General features: G+C 39.4%; 1 protein-coding gene across 4 annotated transcripts in view; it reads left to right on the top strand.

Annotated features, from left to right (window-relative positions):
• Positions 1-24697, top strand: part of MGAT5 (alpha-1,6-mannosylglycoprotein 6-beta-N-acetylglucosaminyltransferase) — a 1044542-nt gene extending 1019845 nt beyond the window's left edge. For all 4 annotated transcript variants that reach the window (XM_069616573.1, XM_069616570.1, XM_069616572.1 and 1 more), the window contains one exon: positions 15558-24697. In XM_069616573.1, the coding sequence (XP_069472674.1) occupies positions 15558-15756 (199 nt within the window). In that variant the 3' untranslated portion in view covers positions 15757-24697. The remainder of the gene's footprint in view (positions 1-15557) is intronic.
• The last annotated feature ends 553 nt before the right edge of the window (positions 24698-25250 follow it).

The following is a 25250-nucleotide window of genomic DNA, read 5'->3' as shown; positions in this document are numbered from 1 at the left end:
GTCTAATGTGTTGCCTTAGTGTTGATGGTTTCAATGTCGTACTACTGGATGTGCAATGTTTCGAGCAGGCTGAAGAGTGCTTCTTGGGTTATCTTTGTTTCTTTAGAGCCTGGTAGGTTAAGCTCCCCAAGAAAGATGTTTATGTGATAGCTGATGCATGTGGATAATATGAGGTCTATTAGTTCCTAGAGGAAGGATCGGGCTAGATGATGGGTATGATGGCTAATTTTTATGTACATTTGGACATGAAAGAATCTGGTCAATAACTCATTGTTTTCCTTTGTTATTATTTGTTATTGTTTGTGAATGACAACAATACTATTCACACAGCCTCAAAGAGCTAGCAAAAATACAAACGTACTACTTAAAGAATGAAAACACAGTACATAATCACACTGTATTTAAAATATTAACTTCAATAAACAACAGCTAACAAAATTGTCAAATCCAGGATGCATCCAGTTGAGAAGAGTAAACTGCACATTAGGTGCGCTGTAGCAAAAAGAAGTTGTTATAATGATGACTCCTGGAGGCAGCAAGTAAGATGTTAACAAAATCCTTTATTAAGATCTTCGAGTTACATCAAAGGCTGAACAGGAATAGGAGTTATAATGCATGCCAGACTCACTGGCACCCACCACCCAGGCGTATATGACACCAACTGTCTGGGCTGAAACCTCAAACCATCCACTAACATTCCAATGACATACCAACATTCTTACTCGGACATCATGCACCATGCATCCAGGAAGGCAGGGTACAACACACTTCCCTTCCTTTAACACTTACAATGGGGACACAGGCACACCTCAGACTTCAGGCATCATGCACACCATACATGCAGGTAGGCACAATATAACACACATGCTCACAGGCACACCTGACACGCTCAAGCTGGTTCGCGGGATGCACAGAGAATTCTCACCAAACTACATAGACATATCAACCCCCAGCAGCACATCCACATCACGTTACTACCTGCTACACCAATGTAGGTGACAGTGCTTCCTTTTACCCAATACTGCCTTTCTTGGGTCTTAGGCCTATCACACCTAATCACTACCAGCCCCACCATGGGTAAACCAATCTACACTCTGCACTAACCATGACAGACAAATCTCCTTTTACCTGAGACTGCCACCCTCAGGTCACAAGTCTGCCACGCTCGAGCACAAACCAACTGTTAGGATCTGGGAACTCTGACCAACGGGTCATACAACGCGCACATATACAAATATAACCAACTAAGAACCTGTTGCATTCTCAATAAAGAAAAACACAACGAGCAGCTATTCCACTATCTCTCCAGACACACACAACACACACGTGTCGCTGAACCGCACAGAAGGATCTTCTCCTACTTCTCCAACAGAAGCAAAACAGAACTTCAGACTGCTCCTAGCCTATTAGCCGGACAGACGTAAGAGTCAATCACTGTAACTAAAATGAGAAAGATAAACTTACGCCTCATTCCAAAAAATCACTCCACGGAACACTGTTAGAACAACTTTGACTCCAAGGTGGAATCGCAGCAGACGCCTCTCTGATTTGTCCATCCTCACTCCAAGGAAGATTGACCAAACAACCCCACTGAATGGTAGAAAAGACACTCAAAAGAACGGGGTGAGAGGATGGTAACCCTATCTCTTCCAACCACACTCAGGTAGACACTGTGCCTGCTACAGGAAGACGAGAGCTGCTGCAACAATTATTAAAAAAGTCTAAGTTTCCTAGTGAGACTCAGAATTGTGCCTAAATGAGGACATACGTCACAAGCACATCAGAAACAACCACTAGATCATAGCAAAAATAATGTTATTTGTCTTCGTAAAGAAGCTAATTTAAAATTCCATTTAAGAGATGGAAAAACATGAGAAAAACGATATTCATGATAAATCTAAACATGAATATAACAACTGCTGAGATGTTTACAAAACTGAAAATTGGTTGGTGGGGTTAGTACGCGACGACTGGTACTGTCTAGGCACTAAATGTGCAACATCAAACTTTTTAGAAGGTAGAGTACTATTTGATTTTAACAAGCTCTATCAAAAAATAAACCTATAAGATATCTTAGGTTTCTATTTGTGGAGGTCGACATATGTTTCGGCTAAAAGCATCTAAAGAAATCAGGCAATGAACAAAATAATTGTCTGTTGATGCAGGTATAGCCGTTTTCAGGACACAAGAGGACAAGAAGATAGAACTTGATGGTGTTAAGTACTTCTTAGTAAATGTATTTGTTTGAAAACAAAACCCACTATAGTGATGAGATCATAGTTTCTGTTTATAAAAAATTGACCCCAATGTTCATTTTTGAAACGGTACTGCGTCCGTGCAAACAATGCAGCTCAGGTTTTTCATAATAGAGAAAAGTCCCTTTTGTTAGCTGCATCCATAAATGCACTCGGTGACATTTTTGTTTGCGAAGGAGAATGGCTCGTAAACGGAAGGTACTTGTCACTAAGATTACCAAGACGCGAGTATAGCCTGATTTTTGTCTGCTGTGGACAGTGCGAGCGGAACGGCGTATCCCGTCGATTACCGGTCGGCAACCAGGAAGGGGGGGCGTGGTGCTCTGCGTTTTTCCGGACTAGAAGGCTGGGCCCGCGCGTAAGCTGATGTGATCACTGGTAGAAAAGACAGCCATGAAAGTTTTCCCACAATACTGGGCTTACCAAAACAATACATTGGCTGCAACAAACTAATTTAGGTTTTATTTTGACAGGGCTCCAACAGAATACCAAATTCAGTCATAGGAGAGTTGACTATCAAGGCTTGGACCAAACTGTCCAGCTGGTTGGTTGATTCACCACCATCCACACGAGCCCCATCACCTCTAAAAGAAAACTCACTTAAAGCACATGGCAATGTACCCACAAATGTACACCACAATCTTCATTCACACACTCCCAGAGACAGACTGACAGCTTAAAACTAGCTGTGATTAGTGCAGTGATAACTTCTCAACTCAACATTTTAACAAAAATGCTGAAACACCAAAACTGTTAGTTAACAGGAACAGTAAATCTCTTTCTCAAGTTTCACATTGAACAAGAAACTGAAATGCGGGAGGCATGCCGACCCAAACTAGCCAAACACGCAAACCAAAAGAAGTGGTGTTGCTCCAACTCAATCTGCAATCCGACAGGCATCCATAACTACAAATATACTACATGACACGCTTGCCGATCTTAACACTTGTAGGGAAATACATCGATATTTGTTCTGCACACCACACAAAAATTCTAGCCACACTATTTTGTGATCCGTCATTGGTGTGTGCCTTTCCCCAACAATGCCCCAATTCATCCTGCAAAGCCCATGTGGCATTAGACCACTAGAAGCCTACAATTACTAAATTGTTATGAATTAATCTATATTTATAAAAGTCATAATTTGTTTGTGGGTTTGTGGCTTGGCAAAGCATGGGCGTATGGGAGGCGAATGGACCTGAGAGGTGAAGGCGAAGGCAGGTAGCAATCCAGAAGTTTCCAAATTGATGCAGCATCAGGTGAAATTACTTTTCCTGAGGATTTTGGCGAGATGGTGCCATTGGTTACAGAACTGATACATGAAGTATATCCAAACATATCAGCAAATTATAAAAATCATGAGTGGTTGTGTGAACGAGCCATCCTTGCTGCTAAAAATGATTCTGTCAATGAAATTAATAATCAGATTCAGGATATGCTTCCGGGCACGGTTACGGAGCACAACTCAATCGATACGGTGGTGGATGCCGACAAAGCCGTAAACTATACAACAGAATCCCTCAACTCACTGGACCCCGCAGGAATGACACCACATCACCTTCTGCTGAAAGTTTGGTCACCCATCATGCTGCTTCTAAATCTTGGCCCACCTAGACTGTGTAATGGTGCAAGGCTATGCATTAATAAATTGCTGCCCAACGTAATTGAAGTGAAGTGTTCACCTGGCAAGGCAAAAAAAATGTTTATAAACAAGCCTTACAATGAACATGCACTTTAGTGATATTGAACTTGAGGTCCATAGTTGTTGGCACTGTCGGCATCATGTCACCCATCATGCTGCTCAGAAATCTCCATGTTGTTCTCACATACAGTTATAAGTTTCAGAATACGTTTTTAAGAAGAACAATGCATTGTGTTGTGCAGTCTTTATAAGAAAGCATTTTGAAAATTAACAAAAAATGTAGTGAATTTTTCTTTTCACCTTTCTTATAGAGCCTTTCCGAAAAGCGTAAAGCTACCTTAAGGTATTTCTAACAAATAGTTCCCTAAAGAAAAGGAAATCCTGGGCAGCGCCGGGTATATCAGCTAGTGCTTAATAAAATCAATTACAAACTCCTACAGACAAGCACAGTTACCAAACATTAGTCACTGTGCATACATCAATCTCCATATGTGTATGGGGTTGCTGTGGTACTCTTGTTCAGAGCCGAATTGCCTAGCATTTAGTGCTGGACTGCCCCTGGGCAGGACAAAGACTGATATGCAGGGACATTTCTTCTCTGTGAAAAGAACAGTGAGCTAAAGACTTGGTTGAGACTCTTCCAGAGGCCATCCACCCAAGAACAAGTCAATGGGCTGTGTTTGTGCTGGTAGAGAGATTCCCAGACACCCCTCCGTTTTTCAATCTCCATATAGAAGCACTCCAGACACAACCGAAAGAGTTATAGCTCTTTTTTTAAAAAAAAATGTCCTAAATGTTCCATGCTGTATTCCCTTCCATGCAGCCCAGCAGAGAACAAGTAAACAATATCAATTGGCGCAAGGAAACGCTGTATGTGCATCGCAGCTCTAAACCTGGAAGGCCTTCACTTTGCCAGCATAGCGTAGGACTGATGTCTCCCTACGGATGACAGCGGCCCAGCCGAGAAACAAACTCACAGGTGTCTGCATGAGGCCAAACCATAAAACACCTTGAAAACTTTAACTGCCTCTGCATAACGGCACAATGACAACAAATAGCTTCAAATTGTCACTCTGCAAGAACGCTGTACCTCACATATCATGTGAACAGCAGTAACGGGACATGTGCAACAATAGTTTCTGAAAGGAAAATCACAATTAATAAACTTCTTGAAGTACCTCATGCTTCCCAGGGAAAATCCAGCCACTCGCAGTAGCGCTCCTGTGAGATGCTGTCACCATTGTAAACAATACCAGATGGCTTGGAGAGACACTGTCCCTCTGCATACAAAGCAAGTGGGAAGCGTTCTCTGAACACTTGAACTGCTTTATCGGTATAGTCGTCACGCAGCAACAAGTAGGTTGGAAGGTCCCCTTCTCATCAATCAAACATACTTCCTTATAATCATGGATACGACGTCCCAGGACCGTTAAGAGGTCTTTTACTCCTTCAATGCTGAACTGCTTTCTCTGGACACAGCAACCAGGGCAAGAATGCCTACATACCAAGCTTTCTAACTGGTCACAATCCCCTGCTGCAGTCGCTGTGGCGTCATCATTCGCCGCATGACAGGCAAGGACTTGGGAGCTACTGCTCCCCACAGGCCACAACGGCCGCACTGGATGCCCCGGCCAGCACAGTGCGTCTCCTTAAGTTTCCCCGTTTTACCCACACTCCAGGGGCGGTGTATTGCTCGCTTGTCTTGCCGAGCCGCTCATATTGCTTTAACTTCAGCATATGGCTGTGCCATTTATCACATGATGACAGCAGTTTATTTCCTGATTAGATGCCCTGGACACGCTTCTGCCAGCAGCCTTCATTTAATCTCACCCTGGGTGCTCTCTCATAGACCATCTTCTGTCAGCTGCCTCACCCTGGGTGTTTTCATGGCAGCTGCTTCTTATAAACAGGCCTTTTCCAGCAGCCCTTCTCCTGCCAGCACCCTTATAATCTGCCCTGGGTGGTGCGTTTTCAACTTCTGGGGCAGTCGGTCTGCAACTTCTTCCTGCATCCTCCCACATCAGGTGACTTCTCCTGTGTTTCAGGCTGTTGCACTACTAGGGTCCAGATCAAAGCCAAACAGAGAATTAATAACCAAACTACATAGACCTATCCAACATCAGCAGCACACTTGCTTCATCTTACTACCTGCTACACCAACTGACAAGACTTTCCCACCTTTTACCCAAGACAGCCACTCTTGGGTTTTAGGCCTACCGCACAAAAGAGCTACCAGCCCCACCATGGGCAAACCAAACTACACACTGAACCAACCATAACAGACAAATCTCCTTTTACCTGAGACTGCCACCCTCCGGTCACAAGTTTACCATGCTCGATCACAAACCAACCGTTAGGCTGCGGGAACCCTGACCAACCGGCCATACCACACGCACATATAGTAAAACAACCACCTAAGAACCTATCCCATCGTCATCGCCAGTATTATAATGACTCCTGGAGGCAGCAGGTTAGATGTTACTGAGTTCCTTTATTAAGATCTTCAAGTTGCATCAAAGGCCGTACAGGAGTCAAACTGGTAGCCAGACCCACTGTCACCCACCACCCAGGCTTACATGGCTCCAACTGCCTGGGCTGGAACCTCCAATCATCCACAAACATTCCAGTGGTATACCAACATTCTTACTCTGACATCATGCACCCCATACATCTAGGATGGCAGGATACAACCCAAGTCTAGAAGTTCTTATCTTGGATAGAAATTCCACAGTTATGCCAGCAAACTGTCCAGATTTCCCACCCACCTGCACTTTTATTAAACCGGCCAACTTTCAGTTTTTAATCTGCCGCAGATTGTACATTTGTAATAGGTGGTGGGCAGACCACCAGATCAAACTATGGCTGATCTTCCAAATTAAACAGACTAATTAGTCCTCAATTAGGTGTATTAAGTAGCCAGCAAGTAATCTTCTGGTTTGAAAAATTATGGTCACATTTTCTACGACCTTATATAATTTGAATGTCTCAATTTTGATCCACCTGCAATTTAGCCCGAAGATGTTTTAGTCCTTGAAACCCTCTTTCAGCTGTCAGAAGTGGCTACTGTGTACGCCCGTGTAGTGCGGCTTGGCAATGACGACGCTAGATGCTTTTCTCTTGCTTTCTCATGCTTTCCGCGATCTCGGAGCAAAGCAGAGCAGCAGAGTGATGAGAGGCAAGTGGTGTACCCAGCAGAGAAGAACACAAATGCTGCCTGAAGTCAACTGGCCCAGTGTGGCAGTCTTGGTATTTTTTTAAAATCTTTTATCTTATTGTTCCTTTCTTTTTTTTTGTGTGCATCTGTTCCCTCAAGCCCCTGAGCTGTGATGGGAGGCCAGTGGAAAGCCGTTTAAGGATCTGTACTCTTCTATGTTCTGTGGGGGGGAGACACGACCCCTGAGCATCAAGACTGCGACTGGGGCCAGGTCAGGTCAGGGTGAGGGGGCGTGCGGCTCGCAAATTGTCGTGGACACTGCACCCTGAAACCTATTAACAGGAGACTGCGCAGTCTGCAGTCCATGGTGAGTGGTTTGAGTGGCTGCAGCAGAGTGAAAAGAACGGAGGCTTTACAGTTGCGACTTTGAATATAGAACAAAAAAGGTGAGATTGTTAACGCAGAAAGCTTTCTTTTTTTCCTCTGTGTCTTCGGGAAAGTACTTTTAGATTAATACCTCTAATATCATGTTTGAGACATCAAAACGATCTAATCCGGGCAGTACGCACCAAACACCATTGTATAAGGAGATGGTCAGAAAACTAAATGCAGTGACCAATACATTTTCCCGACTAGTGAATCAAGGCGCTATTACATCCTTCTTTACACAAGGTCCATCAAAGCTATATAGTCACATGCTTCAAGAAAATCAATCCAATCAATCTGTACGGGATTCTCTGATTGTGGGACCTCAAACCGACTTTCAAGATGGAATTGAAATTTCTGGCTGTATTATTAGATGTGGAAAGGCGTGCTAGTATTTCACTGATGGATGTGTGTACGAGCCCTGAGGAAGAAATACAGGCATTGTATGCAGTGTCATATAGACTGAGCATGTTCCCCAAACTCTTCATTACGCCTGATAATGAAGACGTTATGCATGACGTTATCCAAGATAAGGATCTGTATGAGGAGTCTAGTGTAGGGGAACGCGCTCATCTACATTTTCAGACGGAGACGAATGTGCATAATGATGTGATCAAATAGCCCCTTGGTAGCTTTAAATATTGTGTTGAAATCTTTTCTAAGTCTCTATGACATGGCAGTGCTGGAAATAAGGGAAGTTTCAACGGTCTCAAGAGAAATAAAGGGGACCTTATTAGAAAATGATCCGAGTACTCTTATTTCCAGGCTGATTGGGGTATAATCATTGTTAAAGACTGCATTCCAAACAAACACAGTAGTTGAAGACAAGCTACAGGGGGTGGTATGTATAGAGCACTCAGAGCGGGCCACTATGGATAATGGACATTCTGAAACTAGTAGGACTGTTTCCAGTCAGACTCAAAAAACTAAGAACATGAAAGGTGGTGCTAAACTCAAGAATAGAGGTTCAATGACAAGTGGACCAATACTCCATGGCAGAAAGGAAATTAGAAATTCATTTTGAAGCCAAGAAGAACATAACGTTTGAAAGACATAAGTTCTTCCAGAGGGTGCAAGATACACAAGAACCAGTGGAGAACTTTATTGCAGCATTGAGGTCACTTAGCCATACGTGCGAGTTCGGACTACTCACAGACTCTCTTATAAGAGACCAATTAGTCCGGTGCACGAATAATGTGAAGATACAGGAGAGATTATTGTCGAAAGATGCATCACTGGAGACAGCCATAGACATAGCTAGAAGTATGGAACAGACCCATAAATATATGTCAACTATGAAAGGAGAGAAGCCAAAGGGAGAAGTGGCTGCAGTGAGGGGATTCCGCAAGGGAGTCCCGAACAAGGAAGTAAGATGTTACAAATGTGGGAGCAACCGCCACATCTCCACCAACTTATTTTGTCCAGCCAGAAACATCTCGTGCTTGAAATGCAAGAAAAAGGGCCATTTCGCGAGAGTTTGTCGGGAGTTGGGTATGGTGCAGAATATTGAAGCAGGAGGAAGAGTGCCTGAACAAGAGGAGGACCATTCAATGGGATTGATCAGCCAGGCAAAGCATGTGCTGGAAGTATCGGAAGTCTCAAACAAGGGTGGTGCACCCACGGATGTGTTCATGATCAATGGGAGAGTAGTAACAATGAAGGTGGACAGTTGCTCACCGTGGACTTTGATGTCGAAGGCAACATTTCTGGGTTGCATGCAAGGAGACGTAAAGCAATTGAAGGAGCACAATATTGAACCCTATGCATATGGGAATGTGAGGATTGAAATTGTAGGGATGTTCCAAGCTTCCATTAAATATAAAGGGAGGAGCTGCGAGTCAGAGATATATGTTACTACACCACACTCAGTGACTGGTGTATCTCCATTTGTGTCAATGAAAGGTAGGGAACCTGGAACAAGGCTTTGCCCAAGATGGCTAGGTATGGTCAAAGTGGTTAATGTTGATCGTGAGCACATAGAGACTCATTACGTTGAGTCAAGAAAGAAATAAGGAATTGTTTGATGACAGGATGAAGGTGAAAGAACGACAATGGAAGGTTGGAGAGATGGTATATGTGAAAAATCCCAGGTTGGTGAATAAATGTGTGGAAAGTACATTTCTGGGACCGAAAAAGATATGTGCAGTAAAGAATAACGTTGTCATATTGGAAGGAGGAGAAGTTTGGTCAAAAGGAAGGTTGGCAAGAGTGGGAAATGGTAAAGAGAATGAGAAGGATAAGCAAGTGAAAGGAAGGGAAATGAATGTGAACAATAATATGGACTTGGAAGAAGAGATGAAAGGAAGGGGGACAAATGTGAAGAATGATGATGGCACCGGCGTGAGAACCAATGAAGGAGGTTTGCATAGGTCTAGATCAAAGCCTGTGTGGATGAGAGATTATGAAACTTGATATACAAATATGAATTGCATGTCAGATTTTATTACAAGTATTTTAGCAATTGACTCTATTCTGTTTTAGCAAATATTTCTTATGTAATGCGTTTGCCACAAAATTTGTTATGTTGTTTTCCTTACTTAATTCTTCTTTGAATAGTTTGTTTTGTTATGTTTTCCCTAAAGGGGGAAGATGTGTAGAGACTCTATTGTCAGCCTCGCTGCGGCCACGCGCACTCTCGGGTCATATCATGGAACGAGAGCCGCGTGACCACAGGAAGCGGTTGGAGTTCAAACGAGTGTGAGCCTGGCTATGTAGGGCTCCGGGGGGCTCCTGTAATAAAAGACTTACCTGCATATCCCGAGTTGCCTGACTTCCTTCAATACTCTATAGCTATGTAGAATGCAAAAAGGACAAAAGGAAAGACCCTTTGGTGGTCTTATCACTGCCATAAAGAATGTACAAGGCTGGTCAATAAAAAAAAACTTAAAACCAACACTGATGCGGTATTGGCGATAGAGGTTGCTGATAATTATAAAGCATATGTGATTCATACCGTAATACTTAACAACTGCTATAACCCTGTTCATTTAGGTGTAGAAGAGGTCATCAATGGCATAGAAAATATTCTTGTGGTATGGTTGGGTGATTCTGAGTTCAACCCGTACCTTTGGGAGGAGATCTCGACTCCACCTGCCCTTTTTATTGAGAATGAATTGTCAGGTTTTGACGAAGATCACAGAAATGTTGAGATAGATCTGACAACCATGGTCTAGATGGTCTGATTTGGGCAAATTCTCTGGCTCAGTGAGGTTTTTTCCGTTCAACTCATTGTTTAGGAAGGGGCCTGTTCTTGACCCCACCTGGTTTGGAATGCTATCTAGTTCAGTTATTGATTACATTTACCTTGCCATTGTTTAACTAAAGAGTGTAAGGTCTTTCAAGGTGACCAGAACAAATCTTAGTGACCATGCAATGCTTGATATGCTGTACGTGCTTGGTTGGGGATACTGAGACGTTGGAGCAGTGTTGCAGCAATCTGATCTCTAATTCTATAGGACAGTCTCGCAGGTTAGTAAAAACAGTGAGAATGTTAATGGGTATTTAGCTAAATGGTGGAATCATTTGACTGAGACTGAGAAGTGCACATACTCCTCTCCTTCTGAATTTCATTTGCTGCTTGGTAAACTAATAACTGTCCCTCGTACGGAAAAGTGTTGGAATAGAGAGAGTAAGCATGACTCTGCTATAATTACCAAGAAGCAAGTTTTGCGCTCAGATTTAAGAAAAGTAAGTTCATATAAAGGTATGGACTGGAAAGAAAGGAAAAAGAGCATAACATGAAGCAGAAATTTAAAAACTGGCTAAAATTCTATAGATTGCAAAATTACATTAAGATCAATGATATGATATGGTATTTATAACGCGCCATACACAAGTGTTTCAGGAGCTTCTCGCACATATCACAAAGAGGGACGTTTGATGAATCTGGTGGGCCCTGAATAAGAAAAAGCAACAGCAACCTTTATCTCAATCCACATTTGTAATGTAGGCGGATTGGATAAAGTATTTCTCTGCAAAATTTGATGCGTATACTACTCCCCTGAACCACGCAGATTTTCATGATGATAATGGCGAGCAATGGGCTCAAGATTGATGCAATTGAGAACCTTATAGGGAACTTAAAGAAATCTAGAACATGTGGACCGGATGGTACAACCAATGCATTGCTGAGGAATGACAGTAACCTATGGGCTGATATTTTGGTAACATTGTTTGTGCAGGTAGTCCAAGAAAGTGTACTTCCTGATTCATGCAATCAAACAATCATTCTGCCAATTTTTAAGAAAGGCTCATGAAGTGATCCTACTAGCTATTGTCCGATCTCTTTGACAGACGCCTCTTCAGAAATCCTGGCATCCATTGTTCTGAAGGAATTAATAAATTGGGCCGAGAGAATTAAGTTGTTTAGTCCACTTCAGGCAGGCTATAGAAGGGGTGTAGGAACCATTGAGCGTGGTCTAGTACTGCCTTCGAGTATGTCTCTGGCTATAGGCCGGGACAGGCAGGGTACTACATGGCGCTCCTGTACCTTTTCTTCAGTTTTGATAATGTAGATCTTACATGTTTGTGGCATAAACTTTCAGCGTGGAGGATAGATCCGGGACTACTATGCTTGATTCGGCTGCTACATACAAACAACGTGGTCAGGATTAGACTAAACACCTTAGGAACATTGTCTATCCCAGTATTGGTGGTTTGTGGAGTCTGACAAGGTTGCGTAATCGCACCAACTTTATTCAACTTGTATTTCGGGGTCTTATGGACTGAATCCAAAAGGTGGGGAGGATATCCTCCGAAGTGTGGGAGTTTTCATGTGTCCTGTATTGGATAAGCAGATGACCTAATTTGATGGACTATACACAGGTTTGTTTGCAACATTGCCTGAATGGAGCAACTGCTTACCTCAGAAATAATCATCTAGAGATACATATAACAAAATGTTGTGTGATGACGGTCAGTGCAAATAACAAATTGCAGAGACGCAAGTGGTTTATTAGCGAAGGATTAGTGAGGCAGGTAGGTTCCTTCACCTATTTAGGTTTTGTGTTTTCGGTAAAAGGCGCACTTACTAAATAAAAGATGAAAGTGGAAGAGCAGGTTAGATCAAGTCTGTTTTTAATGAGTGATCAATCAAAGGTGTTGTGCTTTTTCTTTGGCCTCTTTGCTTGAATGTTATTGTATGAAGGTTACACCCATGTTTTCGTATTGATCAGAATTAATGTTGCTTCCAACCAGAAAGTATTTTGATTGTTTAGAATGCAGGATACATAAGGAGGTTTTGGGGGTACCAAAATCAGTATCTACTAGTGTCATCAGGTTGGAGAGGTGTCTAGTATCTTAGTGGGCACAGCATATGAACAAATCTATTATTTTATATAAATAAAAATACTAAATTCAGAAATGTTTTCTTGCGTCCTACATTTGTGAGATGTTGGATGAATGGGTCTAACAGATTTCTTCAAAAATTTCATAAACAGTGTTTAAGGTTCATGGAGTTAGCAGAGATTTATATATATATATATCAATTACAGACTGTTATAAAAATAAATCAAAGGGTGGTATAAGGTATCTGATCGGAAGATTTTCAAAGGTTACAACTATACAGAAATAATGGAATATACTACATGCCTTCTAATGGAATGAGACCCTATCTTCGGATATGTCAGTATAAATTACTAAGGAATTGGTTCCTACAATTTAGGTTAAATTGCTTATCCACACTTGAGGTCATTGGACAGAAATTGGGGATTCTGATAGAGCTCAGGAGTTGTAACAATGAATGCTTGGAAACCCTATACCACTTGGTTATGGAATGTCCAAGTTTGGATAAATTAAGGCTTCAACTTCTAGGTCCTTATGTACATTCGACGTGAGGCTAGGGAGGTTAAGCCCACTGTGCAACACCCTCCCTCAGGATCGAGGAAACTAGGACCTCACCTGGAGAGACTCCACTCTTGGGGAGAAGTGTTCCCATTCCCGTGAGGATCTCCCTGATGCCACCATGTGATGACCTATATGGAACTGTTTAATTCACCAGATCATTACAAGTTCCATGACTGGGACGAATACAAAGTGAATATATACCATTATCAAAGAAAAGCTGTCCCTTTAAATCAAAGTCTCCAATTGACTGTGTTGAAAAGGGATGACCCGCAAGAGAGAACTGAAGGCAGAGACACAGTGGAAGGTCCTCTGCGTAGACTACCTGAAGGAGACAGAGCTGACGTATACCGCAGAGCTTGCGAAGTTCAGGATGGCTCTGAGCTGAAGCAGGAAATGCTGGAAGCCCAGCGAGGATGAGGAGCAGAAAACCAGAAAGGCTGGAGTGCAGAGCCCAGTGGTGGCATGAGGATGGAGGAATCGTGGTGGGCAGGCTACCTTCCCAACAACACAGACACCACCAGAGGAAGAAAGCAACTCCTGAATAGATTACCCGTAGTGGTATCGAAAATCCGTGAAGGAGACAGGAACACGTATGAAGAGGACGTCGCAGAAAGTGACACAAGAAGCAAATGGAAGAAAGAAGCAGATTCCCAGTACCAGCAGGAACCAAAGACACTCTGCTACAACACAAAAGATAATAGGGAGAATGGGAATACCGGAAAGCCAAAAGGGTATATTTATAGTCGCAGAGAAACTCGCCTAGTATCCATAATGAAGAGTGGGAAGCAATCAAATAACTTCAAACTGGGTTCATATGATAAAAAGAAGCACAGAGAGTGAGAGAGGTAGAATTGGAGTATTAGTATCCAGTGAAAAGGGGAAAATCACTCAACAGCCAAGAGAAAAAAAGTGGAACTTACCAGAGAGACAATTGTGTAGTAAAACCCAGAGGGGTCCCTAGGATAATTCTTATACAGGAACATGTCAAGCCTTTGAAGTAAGAGCGAAGGAGACCTGCAGGAGCATGAAAAATCCCTCTACAAGAGGAGAGCAAGACTAACAATCCCCTAAGGGAACTTCCTTAATACAGAGGATATCAAGAAACTATTTAAGGATTGTATATTAACCACAACTATAATATAAGAGAACATCTGTGCAAACACACATCCATCAGGAAAAACAAGTCATTCTTCTGACCGTATTTGATTACAATAGTGGTAGGGTCAGTAAGGTAAGTTTTAGCCAGCAGACTGATTCTATTCGACATTGACTCATGAGCACTGTAGTTGGTAATCTAGGCAGAGAACACCCCATAGTGGTAGGGAAAGATAGGCTTTCTTTTTCCATTAATAAACATATATAGTCAAAAATGTCCTCAGTGTCTGTGTCCTTTTTCTCATCTGCCACAACTGTTCCTAGAATCCTGCGTTATAACCGGTAGTCTAGCAAAAGACGAGGAATCTGTAGCAGGAAGATATCAATTAGAGGAGCAGTCACTTTCAGTAGCATTCTCTCTGGTGAATGTGATGTTCCTCCCAGATTCCTCCTCATAGTACCACATCCCCCCGAATTGTTTGAAAAACAGTGATTGTGCGCTACCAGTTGTATGCTCTTTTCATAGAAGTTCTACAAGTTCATTCAGGTGTCGGGCATAGGCGGCCCCATCTATGTACCAGCTGCAGCACATCCTGTGCGGCCCATGATTCCATGATAGAGCCATTCCGAAAGCACACCAGCACCCCCCGGTGCCTTCTTAACAATAGTTGGATTCAATCTGCACCCAGAGCCATTTCAAAATATGGATAATATATGGGAGGCAGAGATTATCCATCAGAAAGAACATTATCTATGGTAAGTAATTTGCTCTTTATTTCCGTTGTCAGCAGTCTCTAGAAATTGTAGTTCTTACTTCAATCTTGCAGAATGTGTGAGAAGATGGCATTGAAAAGGAGCTGGATATAGTAGTGGTTTAAGGGGCTAGTCAAAATCAACTAGTGCTTGTTCTAACATGGGCTCAGAGAGAGTAACACTTTCTGAGAGAGATGAAAATAAAATCTCAAATAATGACAAAAGTACTGACTTTATATTGTGAAACATTACTGACCAACTGTTACACAGGGTTGGTTTGGACTATTGAACATGCATCTGAAAGGAATAACTGGGTCACTAGGTTGGCGTCTTAAATTGAGTATGGTCTTGTAACTATAATAACTGATAATTCTTTATTTCCCTTCAGATTCGGCATAGAATGTCAGTCTGCAGAATCAGCAAATGATATTGTGGTCCCTTCATTGGATGAGAAAAGAAAACACTGTGTTTTTCAAGGTGATCTCCTACTGTTCAGTTGTGCAGGGTCTCATCCCAGCCAAAAACGAATCTGCCCATGCAGAGACTATATGAAAGGACAAGTTGCACTTTGTAATGACTGCCTATAGCTGCCGGCCACCGACTCATTCTTTACAAAACTGTGGGTTTCGGAGTGGTCCTCCTCGACTTCTTGCACTTTTGTTTGATTTTTGTTGATTCTTCTGGAAAGTTGGATGTATATCTTCACAGAAGATTTCTCCAAAACAGAAATTAATAGTAATGAAAGACTTATTATTTTCTTAAAAATTATGTTAATTTTATTTTTCTAAAAGCAAGACTGCCATTGAAAATCTTTGGAATCTTCCATATGCTTAACGAGAACATGGAATCCGTGTGACACTTTGCAGCACTCACTGCATTTTTTAAGACGATTATGTTGAGATCCCGCAGAAGCTTGTTTTGTGAGGAATCAGAATGACTCAATTTTTACAAATAGCGATTCTCACCAACTTTGTTGAAGAGCGTTGTACCATTCCAGAAGATTGACAAAAGGCATCCGACAGGTGGAATGCAGTTCTGCAGACAGATTGTCACAGTGTTGCTTGATTTGTGACTGATGTATGTCTTTAAAAGCGGACCACTTGGTCATTGAGGACATCTGCTATGTAGAAGTTGCCTTTTAGTAAAGGCTGTTTGAATCGACGCATCTAGTGCAAGATTTAGTCACATTATCAATACTGACACATTCTAAAATAGTATTGCAGTTGGAGAAGGAAGGGTCAGCACAAATGACATGGCTGTGGTGTGACATTCCTCTTGGCACATGTGCGCATTGCTGCTCTCCTGAAATCTGAATGTGGCTTGTTGCGATTTGCTGACAAAGTTTACATGAGTGTTGTAATTTTCCCACACTTCCTGTACAGTCTGTCAACAGGAATACTGCGTGAATGACACAAATGGTTTATCATGAGCCTCTTGTCCATAAGGTCATGTCTCAACAATATAATTGTTCGCTTTTTCTAAAAATAAAAAATCTGACCGGGTGTTGAACAATTGCTTGAGGAACAGTTGGGAACCAACTACATAGCGAACTCTTAGAAGCCTTATTGTACAATATGTGCGCTTGAACTGTTTTCATACTCTGTGAATATTAACATTGAGAAAATATGTAAAAGATCTATTGTGTCAGTACAAAAGTTACTGTAGGACATGAAATTGTATATCATTTATAAGGATTCTCTGTACATGTTTTAATAGGCAGGCCTGTGATATGTATATACTGTATTGACAAGCTACAGGTTAGTTTTGTGATATGCTTGATTACATACAATGTTCAATTAGATGAGTGGAATCTGTAGAAACAGAAAAATGTAAGTAGATTTAAAGGAAATAATCGTTTATTATGCTGGTTTTAAAGCATGAACTGATGCGTGTGGAAGAATGCACTATTTTGGGTTGGAGAGGTTGAACGTGAAATACTGGCCAGTCTTCTAAGAATGAACAATCACAATTTGTTTAGAATTCTCATTCTTTGCCATAACCTATTTGTTTTTATTCCTGTTCAAAAGCTGTACTTGAAGAATAAGTATTGGTGCTTTTATTTGTTTCGATGAGGTGTTTCAGTTGAGAACATGTATGCATTCCTTGTATGTTTCTGACCACTCACAAATTCACTGAGTCTTGAGAGAAACAGCTTGGAGGAACTTACTAGTACTGCCAGCATTTAGTGTCATTTGGTTTTTGTTTTTTTTTGTTTGCAGGACTCAACCTCAATTGTGTATGCAATATGACATTCATTATGGCAAAGAGAGATCAATGGAAATGCATCTCTGTAAATCATCCCTACTTTTTTCAGTCTGTTTAGGATATCTGCTTTCAATATTCCGGCTGTACTCCCTCATCTTTCATTCGCCAGTTTACACTGATTTGCCCACCAACGCTGATCGCAAATGTCTTTGCAAGCTGCTGCCTAGCTATGAAAAACCGCTACATCAAATAATTTGGAGGCAAAGAGAAATTGGACTCCTGTTTTTTTTTTCATGGTGAAAATGTATTTGTATTATGACCGACCACATCAATGTGAACTTTTTCAAATACAAAAATACTGCTTTGCAAATACAAAATTACTGCCCATTCAATATAATTGTACTTACCAGGTAATTGCATTTCTGGTTCGAATTCAACAGGGAAAATATTTTTATGCCTGCATTACATTTTCATGCACGCATAAAAGGAATGGTATCGCCACCTAAAGGCAGGCAGATTCCACAGGAGTCTATAATAAATTATGTCTGCAAAGGGTAATTTACAGGCAGCATTTACATTTTTTACAAAACAGTAACCGTGATTCTCCTATTCTTACTCTTTACTTTTGAATTCCATTTTTTATTATTGAAAACTGCATGCAGGGGACTCAGCAGCATGTATGTCCTAACTTTGGCAGTCTCCTGTATGCAACTATATGTTTTGCAAAATGTGCCCCTGTGTGTTTAAGTCCTTCGGTTTCATAGTGAAGGACTGTCGAGTTAAACCTAGAAAATCGCACTTCGAAAACAATATCTTACTTTTATTTTAAATGTTTGTATTTTGTATAATGCCAGGGGGGGATAAAGCTTGTATAGTTTGTAATAGATCGGATAAATTAACATATCGTATGGAAATAGTATGTGCAGTACCCTGAGGAAATGGTATGCGTCGTCCAGTATGGAAAGTATTGGTTAAATGTGTATCTTTGTTATCATTTAATTATAGAGCTTTTTCATCCTTCAAACACAAATATAAACTGTATCCTTCCCTAGGTCCCACTTGCTAGTCGAATATTCACATATTATCTGGTCACTTTACACATAGTTTGTGTTCCTTCTCAATCTTAATATTTAAATAATTGGTTGGTTATCCAAAATTAAAATGATAAAACTTCATTGTAATCATGCACTATTAGATTTTAGATACTTTTTTTTTAAAAAGTGCGGCCTGCTGAAACATTATTGCAATCTTGTGCAATAATTCAAAATGTGTCCAAGGTACATGGTCCGTGGCTTTGCCAAATCAAAATAATTATTGTGTTGGCCCCCCACTCCATAGTTGATTAGATTCTGTAAGATTCTACAAACACTGACATTTTAGATATTTTTCAAACATTGCTCTTGTTTCCAGAAAGTAAATCTTCAATACAAGGAAATAAAATACATACTTAAGCAATGATGCTGCATTCTGATGGCATCACTAGCTGATAATTGCCATTGATCCCAGTTAAAGGCCCAAGCAAAGCGAGGATATTTAAAAAGGTCCATGGTACGTTACCACTTGGTAATGGACCGAGAAGAGAGGGCATTATTGTTGTTAGATAATTCTACTCTCACTGGGTGGAATGTTCTGTTTAAAACTAGAAGATGCAAAGGAAAACATTTGAACTTTGGGGCACAGAACTTAAACCAGCCACTGTTACCCATCGTTACCCACTGATGGTGCACTGTCTGCAATGGAACTGCCAAAATTGCAATTTTCTAATATTTAATGTCTTTCACAAAATCCAGTAGGCTTGTAAACATATGAACATTACTTGCTACTTTATAGACTGTTAGGCACTCTGGTGAATCTTTGTCAGGTTATGATGCATTTGACATAACGCAGAAATCACATCTTACACCCTAGTATTTGAGAAGGTATTTTATGAAGATGGCCTGCAACATGTCATGGGTATACAAGGAATCCTTTATGAATCAGAAATGTCTTACCGAGCGCATGTTCCCGTTTCTTGCTTTCATTTTACTCTAGCCATAAATGAAACATGTATGTGTTTCTTCAATATTTTTTTTTTTTAATTGGGCAGAAATATTTAAAATTTTGAGAAAGATCAGTGTAGGTGTTTGAGTTATTAGATGAAATCGAATGTAGGTGCAAGTGTCGGGAGGATATCTCGGGGGCAACACGCTCGCCTTGGAAGCAAGACGACTCAGAGCAACACAGGTTCGATCCCCGGGTCCGCGCTTAGAAACCTCTGGGTATTAAGCATGTTATAAATAACCAATTATTATATTATTATAACAGAAGATGTACTTTTTGTTTTCGATGGTTTGATTGGTTGGTCCCCTGCACCATAAGTGCACTGCCAGGTGTGTCTGGCACTTTGTTGCCAATCTATAAAAGTGTGTTTCATGGTAGACATTATCATAAACTTTTAGTGTTCTAAAAATGCAATGAGACCTATTTCTGCAAGCGAGAACTATAGTTTCAGAGCATGCCATGGTTTTATTAAGACCTCAGTTAGACTCAAGGCAGTCCTTCAGGGTGAAACAGAATTGCAGAGAATGGTCACCAATTGTTTCCTGCTACTACACAATCCTCCGTAAAGAACTTTCCTATAGAATGAATGTCTAATTGAGATATTCTCTCTTATGTGCAGTAGAGGGAGGAGTCTGATTAAGAACCAGTTAAAAAATAAATGGACCCTGCTCTCTTCATCTCAGATTAATTATTATTATGCGTTCATGGAAATCGTGTTACCCAACAGTACCTGGACATTAAGCGAACCCCTCAAACCTATGGTATTTTTCTAAAACAAAACACAAGAATACATATATCCACTCAGTAAAAGGTGGTTGTTGTGGCTGAAAGTCCCACCTGATATGGGGAAAACCACCATTTAACCCTACCTTCTCTGATCTGGCATGAAAACAGTAATACATTATTGAAAAACAGTATTTTTAATTGGACTGATGAACACTGTAATTTAGTTATTTGCATTCTATATATATTTTTGGAAGTACTCAAGGGGATCTCTATTACTTCTACTTTGTAGTTTCCAATTTGGCGTTATTCCAAAAATGGTTAAAACACTGTAAACACTATTAGGACAATTTTGGTGTAAAGAAATATTTATTTTTATCCTGGTAGGAAATCGTTATTTAATTTGTGCAGTTTTGCAGTAAGTCCTTGATTTACCGAGTTAAGGTTTCTTATTAGCCGTTGGCCCGTTATAGAGAGTGTTGAATCATTTGTAATTATGCAGTACATCAATATAAACTGTTGAAGTACAAAAGGTAGTGAATGTTTTTTCATTTTAAATTTGGTTGCTTACTTTTTCTACTTTCCAGTGCTCAGAAAGAAAATATTTCATAGATGAGTCAATGGAAGCAACAATGGAAGACCTTCTGTAGAAAGGAGATTCATAACCATAAATGACCATCTTGTTATATGTATTTGTATATATTATATATCTCAACTCTTTACTTTGCAAGGCGGCTCAGCCCACTATCTTTTTATTTTGCACTAAAAACTGCAAGTATGCTCCTAGATGATTTCTTAATACAGTCAACCTTGATATTGAGTAAATAAATGGAGTATTTACAATCATTAATATATTATCGGTCTAAGGTCTTACATTGGAATTATAATTGATACAAATAAGGGTAAATATAATTGTTATTGAAATATTTAGTCCTCCCTTTTTAAAACAATGCTGGAATGAGCAATTCCATATTGCATTTAGATTGCTGCTAACCCATGGGAATCATGTTATCTACAAGAAAAACCTATTCTTATAGTAACTTGCACTATTGACAGATACTTGTCCAAACATATTTAATGCAGATACGCATTAGCATATCATAGCAATTCAAGCATTGTAGATGCATTTTGCATGAAAATATTTTACTGTTTAATTCTGTACCCCAGGAATATCTGTTTAACGCCCTTGGTTTGAACAATACAGTATCATTGGGGATCGAAAATACACCTACATTTATTAATTTAAATATGTGGAAATTAATGGCATTATATTTGTTAACTCAAAGCACCATCCATAACAGACATTTAGTAAAATAGAACATGACCCTTTTATGAACTGCTTATGTTTTCACTTGCACATTTGTATATCTAAAGGTTGCAGTTCCATCGCATCACACATCCTGATACTCAAGGTATGAATGTTGATGATTAATTGTAGTTTTATTTTGATAAATGCTCTGTTCGAAATACCAGTCTTTCCAAGCCAGTACATTTCTTTCAGATGCTTGGAAGCACAATGCAGTCACACAAAATAGGCCCACAGTTGTTACTATATCGTGGATTTTCGAGCTACAAAGTGCTAAAGATGTCAAGCTTGAGCACAATTTCTGAAGCCTCTTCAAGGACAAGTATATGCAGGCGTATGTCACAACACAAGCCTCCACAATCTTAAGACCATAAATCCATGTTTTATGTTATGTATGCTGCTCTACATACTTAATTTGGTTCTAAACTAATATTAATTTAAGCAATTTTTTCGATACAACACAAGTAAACAAAACAACCATTTCCATACCATCAGTTTAGAGTATTTAGGTTTTCAAAGCCTCAGATGGAACTAAAAAGTAACACATTTGCTGTGGACCATAATATACAGAAACTTTGCAAGTCTGAAATAAAAATAAATAAAGGTAGCTATAAGCACTCACAATGATCGCCATAATGGATTGTAAAGTGGTCACTATTTTATAGACTTCAATTAAAAAGTGATGTTTATAGTACTCTAGGAAATGTACTGTTAAATCTTCCTAATAGTCCACACAAGACTACACATACAAAAATCATGTGTTCAAGGTAATTTGTAGGTACATTGTTGAAGTTGGTGTGTAACATTAGCACAGCTGCATAAGATATCATCAGTAACATGCAATAGCTATAGTTACTAATCACTGACACTCCACATGGCTCTCTGTATTTGTCCCTGTAGCGCAGCAGAAGGTGCTGCACAGCAGTACTTATACCAGAAGATAGTCTCCTATTATGTCTTGTTTCTGCTTCTACGATGAATCAGCTATACATTGTAACATCATTGATAGAAATGTTACCATTTTGCACATTTAAAACCATTCAACATTTAAAACATTAAAATTGGTAAGTTTTCCCCTTCTATAAAAAGAAAACAATTTGATTTGAGAAATGCAATGCACTTGATCTACATCGTACAAGTTCCCCTCACCTTAGACTGCGCCTGGAGCATTTTCTTGTATACATTTATATATTTATAATCCGAATAATTCTCAAAGAAGAATAAAAAGCATCTAATATGAAAACTGCAGATTGACAGATGGATTACCTATAGATAGAGGCAATTGCATTTCCTCTCAAATGTCATTTGTTGTCAAATCCGGCTGGTAAATGTAGTTTGAATAATGTACTTGCTTTTGTGGCACTGGTCTTGTTCCGAATTGATCTGATTTTTGTCTGCATGTTTTTGAACCTATTTTTAATTTAAGTTCATTTTAAGCTTCTAAAAATGTTTGATGCCTATTATAAGTTTCCCGTCCAGAGGCAGCTATGTTGTACTCAATACGTTCACATTGAAGGCCTCAATTGATTGTATGGCTCCTGATGTCTTCAGATCTTTATTTAGAAAGTTTTAACCTTTAACAGCCCTGCACTGATTTGTTCTAATACACCTAAACAAGCTTGCTACATTATACATGTATTCTAGCTACACTGAAAAGAAATATAATTTATTTTGAAATAATTCTATTTTTGTGTCTATTTGTATCTTTGGATTTTGTTGGCTTGTTTCTTGTTTTGGCACCCTAAAACATGAAATGAGGTAATTTATTAAAGATAGGATAACATTACCTTTATAAGTAAAGTTTAAAAACAATCACTGTTATACGCGCCAATAAAAACCTCATTTCATATATGGAAATTGATTTGCACATGTATAAATAGATTTGCTTATGTCTTTTTTACTCTGTTTTATTAATGCTTTTTAATGTGTTTCTTTATTAGTTTTCTTGGAAATTTAGTTTACATTACTGCTGAAATCACATTTTGGATAAAGTATGTGCCTTTTTTTTCAATATGTTTTTGAGTCGTAGAAGCTGTTTGACCATATATAGTAAAACACGGCATTTTGTTATATAAGTTATGAAAAGTGACGTAATGCTCAATATTAAATCAAAGGCAGTTTCCTGATGACTGTCCACTGACCAGCTCTGATAGTTTGTAAATTTCTGATTGCTAATGCAGATGATGGTTGTGTGTTCAGATATTGTTTTTATTTCTGTCACTCAACATGTACTGAAGGGGTTATAAAAACCTGTTGCAAACATTGTTATCGAAAGATCCTAAACTGTTTGCTAAGAATGTACCGTGTGCTGGTCATAGTTTTGTTTTTCTGCACAAGTAGTTTGTAAAAAGTAATGTACATTTTAAATCCAAAACGGTGTTAGTCAATATTGCCCATATGACTGACAGAGTATTTCTTGGGGTTGTTTGATTTACATTAATTTTAAGTTGTATCACATCTTCAACAATGATATCATTTTGTGTTATCATGCTTATACAGTTAAAAAATCAATCATTGCTCAAATATACACCATCCATTAATGTTGTGCTCATCTCTTGATGGCTTGTGGACACTTGTTGTAGTATGTACCACTTATGCATACTCTTTAAATAATTTCTATACCTGCATTCAGGTATTACTAAGCAAATACATAACATTACCTGTAAAATGAATTGTTGCAACATGTTTTAATTGGTATAAAACTATTTGAAACATAAGACATTGCTGATTTTAGCAGCTGTCATGTGTAGTAGACTGCCATAGCACACATATGATATTAAGTCATATTAAGATGGATTACAATGTCTTACTTGGAAACACAAAAGATGCTGCAAAAAGGTCTGATTGTTTCTGTTTAAAAACTATTCTTTAGTCCTTCCAATCATGCACATCACCTTTATTCGAAATTAAAGTGCAAAGTACCATGAGTAGCAATATCACTTGCAAAATAGCTTTATGTGAATCTAAGTTTGGAAAAAACCCTCTGGAATTGAATGTGCATGAAATGCCTTTGCCTAATCTGTTGGGTTCTGGTTGATCATGCTAAAACAGCTTGCTGCCCACAAAACATGGCTGTAATAATGCACATTGTGTTGCTTAAATATTGAGGTGTGATTATATGAAATTCCAATAATAGGTGTAAATGTTTTATTGTATGCTGTACTTAAATAACATACATCTGCTTTGTTTTCACTGTTGTAGAGGAATCTAGGAAAAACTTTATTTTTTAATAAACAATTTCTTGTGTGAAATTACTTTTACTTTGTGCCTTCTCTGTACACAAGTGTTTTAATATCTATATATGTGTGTGTGTGCGTTGTGATTTCAAGGTTTTTAGAGCCCCTAAATTAGTAGTCTGGTCCCCAAGTTCCTGTTGCAATTTTTCATTATTATTTCTTAGGAGTAATGCTATGAGTAAACACTTTTTAGAGATGTGAAACTATCTAAAAATTAATCAGACCTGCTGATATGTTTGAGGTCATTTCAAACCTATTTTAAAGACTTATTGAAACTTGCTGGAAACATATATAGAACTGGCGAGTTGACACATATATGTGCTCTTGCTCCCATTCTCTCTCCCTCCAAAATCACAAATCTCTAGAAAGAAAAGTGTACTTTTAGCGCATACTTCTCATAATCACTATACAAAGTTTGACAATTTGTCTGATTCAGTCGATTTTGGAAATACTCATTACATTCTAGGGTCACATGCACATTATTCAGGAGTTAGTCTGACTTGTTAAAATCTCATCTTCTGGAGTGTTCTGAACTTGAGCAGTAGAATAGTTTGGAACTTGTATTCATCAT

Source organism: Ambystoma mexicanum, chromosome 9 (genome assembly GCF_040938575.1).
Source record: "Ambystoma mexicanum isolate Mex_15411 chromosome 9, UKY_AmexF1_1, whole genome shotgun sequence".
Lineage (NCBI taxonomy): Eukaryota > Metazoa > Chordata > Amphibia > Caudata > Ambystomatidae > Ambystoma > Ambystoma mexicanum.
This window is presented reverse-complemented; position numbering and strand designations above follow the sequence as displayed.